Source organism: Coturnix japonica, chromosome 4, assembly GCF_054131305.1.
Source record: "Coturnix japonica strain WE chromosome 4, WE-NBRP24, whole genome shotgun sequence".
NCBI classification, from domain to species: Eukaryota; Metazoa; Chordata; class Aves; order Galliformes; family Phasianidae; genus Coturnix; species Coturnix japonica.
In genome coordinates, this window is record NC_140666.1 from 65,503,588 (window position 1) to 65,509,587 (window position 6,000).

The following is a 6,000-nucleotide window of genomic DNA, read 5'->3' on the forward strand; positions in this document are numbered from 1 at the left end:
ATGGGAGTATCATGCTTCAATTACACGTGCCTTCCACTGACAGTCTCTGCTACGGACATATTATAAACAGCCTGAAGTACCAGCTAAAGGCATCCAAAGTTTCAAATTCGTTATGCAAATGAATTGCAGCACCTCTTTTAGAGTAATATCCCTCTGTATTTTCTCCATTTAATCACAGCAGAAATGTAAGTAAAGCAATTATAGCAATTTTGCTTGATAGAAAGTCTGTCTAAAACTCATCCCCATTTTTGGCTTATCTTTCATATACTAACTGCCAGTAGAGAGCTGACAAACAGCCTTGGAAGTCCAGTGCTCTGACCAAAGTTTTCCACATACTACTCACACTTCCTTAAAGCACGGCTAAATTTCCATTTCTGGTCCCATATCTGCCTTACTGGCTCTCATATGTCAGATCTCTGTTCTGTCTGAATTTGGCACAATATGTATTAACTTCTATGGCCTTATAGTGAAATCCGTGCTGTAAGATGGCCTAATGCAAGACAGGAGCTCACATAGTGACATCAGAGCAATTAAAATGTTGCAGTAGATGACCTCAAACTACTTGAAAATATCAGTAAATGGTAATTATACTGTTGAGGTTCAGTAGAAGTAAGATGTAGAAGATATAACATGGCATAACTACCTTTCTTACTAAAAAACATAACAGAAACACTCATTACCCAATGTTGGTCTCATACCCAGTTGAAACAGCAATTCAGAAGTTTTATTCTGTGGCCAAAGATTTAAATTCTCCACAGAGACAAGTTTAAACACCAGATATAGGATTTACTGTTTGGAAAAAAGATTCCAAAGAATCTATTATCAAACCCCAGAGTAACACTCCAATACTCAGATCCTAAGAATAACTACAACTAGTGCAAAATATTTTACAAACAGATAAAAGCATCCATACTGAGTAGGCATATATATGAAACGAATAGTTCCAGCAGTACCATAAAAACCCCACCAGTTTGATGTATTCCAAGCCAAATCAGTGTTCTTTTGCTTTTTTCCAACTGACATGAAGGCGAACCTATTTTAGGTAAAGAAGCCAACATTTGCTATTAAAAGTACCTTTGCTTGCAGTCAAAAGTATGTTACGTTAAAGCAGTTTAATCTTTAAGTAATTTATTTCAAGTGAGTGAGTTTCTTTGAATTTCTACTTGCAAGTAATCTGTCTTCCATCAATGAGAACCCGTGCAAATTATTAAGATACAAAGGCTTTCAAAGCACTGCTGTTCCTTACTTCCTTCACTTAGATTTGACTTGAGGCTTATTTAATATGCTCCCATGTAGATAAAAGTAGCACAGTTTTGTTTTCATGCTGGGTGGCCAAAAGGTTAAACGTCATGTTCCCAGTGTGGGAAAATCCCAGAAGTAGACAAAACTGTTTTGATGCTTACAGAAATTATATTTCTAGTAGACTACTTAGATGTAGAACAACCAACAATCTTGTCAGTTGATCCCTCTTCTCTGAGATAAGAACATTATTATATTAAAATATTTATAAGCATAGGAAGCTGGAAGCTGGAATGCGTTTAAAACATTGAGAAAAGAGCCCTTTTCATATAAAATACTGTTACAGGAAATTTGTGGGGTAACAGTGTTTATCCATAAGCACAGTGATTCTTGATATCTTCCAAAATAAATATTACACTCAGATATTCTCCAACCGTCCCTCTTACATGAGTCAGACATGCAAATAACTCAAACTCCAGAAGTTCTTCCAGAAGTTTCAGTTAGTACATTTATTCTGCTGTACAGATCCATATGCTTCGCTGCCTGCAAGACTGAAACACGCAGTATCCAAAACATATAGCACACATTTTTAACCTCTTAAGGAACACAGAAGTAATGTCAAGAGGCAAACACGCCTTCTCCTTCAGCACAACTCTTGCTGCAGCTGGTTGGCAAGCACTAACCTCATCAGGGTGATTACACAGCAAGGAGCTTCACACAACATCAGCCACAGAACCAACCACTTTCCCACATTTGGCAACTGACCTGCTGCATGAAACACACAATGTGTATGGAAAACAGTTAGGTACAAGTGATCCTTGTGAAAATGATCCTTCATGCATCTCTTAGAGCAGTACACTTTTAGAGCAGGTAGAACAGCCTGCTCCCTAAGGGAATTTGCCTAATATTTTGCAGTTAAAATCTTGGTCTTCATTTCACAGTGTTGGAAATATATGACGTAATCCACTCAGAAATGTGCTGCTACAAATAAACTTGACCTTTTGAGTATTTTCACAGACAGATTGATACTACTGCTGAGGAAGAAGGGAAAAACCTCTAGAAACATCCAAAGTTCACAGCTTCTTCTGGATATGAAGCGTGCCTTCAGGATACTTGATAAAGTAAATACTCTGTGTCTGTCTCTCCTCGACCACTTTTTAATTTCTATATTACTTCTGAAGGAAGCAATTCTTAGAGGCTGTTTCATGAAGTCTGGACCTGGGGTTTGCTACCTTAATGGAATGACAACGTGGTTACAGAAAAGATCTCTTTGGGGTGCTAAATATGTCATCATTGGTATTCCCAAGAAAATATTAGTAAGCTGTAGAAATGACAGTGGATGCAAGGAATATGAAAGCAAGGAAGTGGAAGACAAAAATTCTGAAGCTGGATTATGTTTTTCTGATGCCACTATATTTTGGTGAAAAGGCCTGGTACACCGCTGTCCTGACAAGGTAAGGAGTTCATGAGAAGCATATTTTCTGAAATCTTCAGGATCAGCACCTGTCTTGGGTCAATATCATTCTCAGTTGTCAGTACAGAAAATCTGTATCAAAATAACACTTCTTCCGGAAATTTTTTGTTTTAAATAAGCATCTCCCAGACCTGCAAAGTAGCTCTTCTGGTCTTCACAGGATCCTTCTGCTATGAAACTGGTAGGTCTGAGTGCAGAATTTTACTTCTGTTTTGAAATGTCACATAGGAGTTAACTATAAATTAAGTGGAAGGCTTTGTGGACTTTGGTAACAACAACAAAACCATTGCTCTTCAGAATATCCAAGATTTTACTCCATGTAATTAAAAATCCCTGGTCCTCAAAACTGTTATTATTCTTAGAAAACTATACGGGAAAAGGAATCCTATAGGCAGCTTAGATTCATGCTGCATCTGTAGCAAATCCTACTCCTTACCATAAGACCTCCAATAATACACTTGGTCAAACAAGTATGTTATCACATTAACTGCATAAGATTTGCCTGCTCAAAAAACTTCATCACATGGCTACATGGACATTATTTGGAAGCAGATAGCCTCCAAAAAGAAAGCCTTTGTTTTAAGTCAAAACAAACTAGGTTAAAAACAAATGTGCATACATCCTTTTCAGTGTCTAGGAAGACCAGAAACCTATTCTGCTGACTGCTGGAGCTGCCTAGATGAAATACCAAGGTCATTCTACATATTACATTTCCACAAAAAGCCAGCTCAAGAAATAAGGAAGACGTGTGAATTAAAGACTAGCTATGGTTGTCTTATCCATATCTATCTTAAACAACAAAAATGGTTGGATTACAAGTAGATGAATATCTGAATGCATTATGATACAGTTTTCACCTACAAATTCACTGCGCACCATTAAAAATTCAGTTATCCATCATTAGTGTTTCAGAAAGATTTTTTCACCCCAGAGCACTCATCTTGTTAGCCAACTTGCTTCTGCATTTCTATCTGTTATATGGAGCCCCAGAGGTGGAGCAAAAAATCATTCACTGTAATTCCTTCTAACAGTAGCTGCTAGTAGAGTAGAGTAGAAAGGATGCTTTTTCAGGAATACTGGACACTTGAGTTTCCAATTAGGAATCAATGAGATCATTGGGGAAAAAAAAAAAAAAGAAAAAAAAAAAAGCTGGAACATAAAGTCAAGTATTCTGAGATGTCATTCTTTGTGCGTTTAGTCTGGTATCACAAACTGAGTGTGCACATCTCAGCCTACTTCTTCAAATATTTTTGTTATTTAAGCTGAAAACCAAATTAATTACAGCCTTTCCACATAGGAACACCAGTAACTTATTTTCCTCCCACTCCACATTCAGCTACATTGCATCCAAAAACACTTAGAGTACACACTAAATCTAGTGACTATTCTTGAATGCAACAGCCATGTTTCCCTCAAAAGTAGTTGAAAACTTATGACTGGGTAAATCAAATGAAGTAGTGTTTTGGCCAATCAAAACAGCATGAAAGACTGAAAGAGTCTGTTAGGTTCTCTGCGCCCTAGCAGCACACTCAAAACAATAAATGCTCAGTCAAAAGTACCTGGTTCACTTCTCCTTCAGGAGCCACGCTGCCCACAGAAGCTGCCCTTGGCGAGCAATTTGAGGCAACAGCTTTAACCGCACAAGGCCTCCACTGCAAAAACACTGAGCTCCTTCCCACACAAAACAAACCTGATGTAGAGAAAGCAGGCTGCGTGCAACACTGATGAGCAGTCTGAGAAGATGTCATCCTGGGAGATCATTTGACATTTTAAGAACTATGACACGCATAATAATAATAATGACAATCAAGCACAACCAGTATCATTTACTAAGCACAGCACTGTGCTGGAGTTTCTCCCTACTTGGAAATTTCAGCTCACCCCACCTACTCTGAGTTTCCAGGCCGGCCAGGCACTGCTCCTGTTGAAGCAGCCCAGCCTTATCAGAGCACACCTTACCGGCACTGCTGCTTCTCACAATGCAAACCTTCCGCAAGACTGACAGTCAGATATTAAAAACATTCTAAGCACGAGGCACAGAACACACAGGTTTTGTCCCACCAGCAGCGATTCCGCTCTACGTTATAATAAAGCAAGGCGAGGAGCCCCAGAGGCAGAGAACAGCGTGAGACGCACATCGCTGCCGCTCCCGCAGCGCAGCCAAAGCCCCAAGGCGCCGGCCGGCAGCCCCGTTATACCCAGCGGTCCGGCAGCCCGCCGGAACCCGCCCCTTCCTGCTGAGAGCGGACCGGCTCCAGGCCCAGTGACCTCAGCCGGTTCCGCAGGGGAGACAGAGGGACGGCGTCCCTCCACCTGCGCTCGGCCACCGGCCGGCAGCACCCCGGGGTCGTGCTTCGCCTCGACGGAGCGAGGCTGCGGGGCGGGCAGGGCGCGACGCGCACACACCTACCGTCTCCTTGGCAGCGGCCGCCACGGGGATGGGGAGCAGCCCGCGAGCTCCGCCCGCCTCGGCGGCCGCCGGCTGCCGGGAGAGCTCCCGCCGCCGCTCGGACAGCTGATAGCCCGCGTAGCCGGAGAGAGCGGCCCCCGCCGCCCAGCCCAGCTCCCGCCGCCACCTCCTCGGCCCGGCCGACCCGGCCCCGCCGCCGGCCCACAGCCGCCGCGCCGGAGGGGCGCTCGGTGCGGAGCCCAAGCGGCGGCGCCACCGCAGAAGGGTACGCAGGGCGGCCATGGCCGCCGCTCCGCCCCGGTGACAGGCGGACAGAACCCCCGCGGGCGGCCAAGGAAAACCTCGCGAGAAACGGGGAAGGGGTGGGGAACGGAGAGCCCCCGTCAGTCCCCGCCCCGCCCGCCCGCACGGCGGTGCCTCGGACCGCGGCGCTGCCCAGATGGTCCCCTGCCTCCCCCGGCAGCCCAGCGGCAGCGCGGCGGGCACGGTTTCTGCCCTGGTCCTGGTGCCTGAGGGACGGCCTCAGAGCAAGGCAGAAGCAGGCAGACACGTGCTTTCTGGTGGCGGTGGGTTCTGACCATGTCGATGGGAATCAAAGGCATTTAGACCGAGCGAGAAGAGCGCGTGTCAGCCCGAGTCTCTGCAGTCTGAGCCAAAGTGGTTGGGCAGGGCCATGTGTGGAAACTGCCCTGAGTGGGGACTGAGCTCGTATGTGTGCCTTATGGCATAGAGCTATGGAAACACAGAACATCCCGAGCTGGAAGGGACTAACAGTGATCATCAAGTCCAACTCCTGGCTCCACGCAGTGCCACCCAAATTTCAAACCCCATGTCTTAGAGTGTTGTCCAAATGCTCCTTAAACTCCAGCAGCTTGGG

At 44.8% G+C, this 6,000-nt stretch overlaps 1 protein-coding gene across 8 annotated transcripts in view; it reads right to left on the bottom strand.

The window, feature by feature from the left end:
• Positions 1-5,627, bottom strand: part of MICU3 (mitochondrial calcium uptake 3) — a 45,672-nt gene extending 40,045 nt beyond the window's left edge. For 7 of the 8 annotated variants that reach the window (XM_015862323.3, XM_085545368.1, XM_015862319.3 and 4 more), the window contains exon 1: positions 5,124-5,627. In XM_015862323.3, the coding sequence (XP_015717809.2) occupies positions 5,124-5,405 (282 nt within the window). In that variant the 5' untranslated portion in view covers positions 5,406-5,627. Of the gene's footprint in view, positions 1-4,672; positions 5,057-5,123 lie in introns of those variants that run through there. The other variant, XM_085545369.1, reaches the window with a different exon arrangement.
• Between the last annotated feature and the right edge of the window lie 373 nt (positions 5,628-6,000).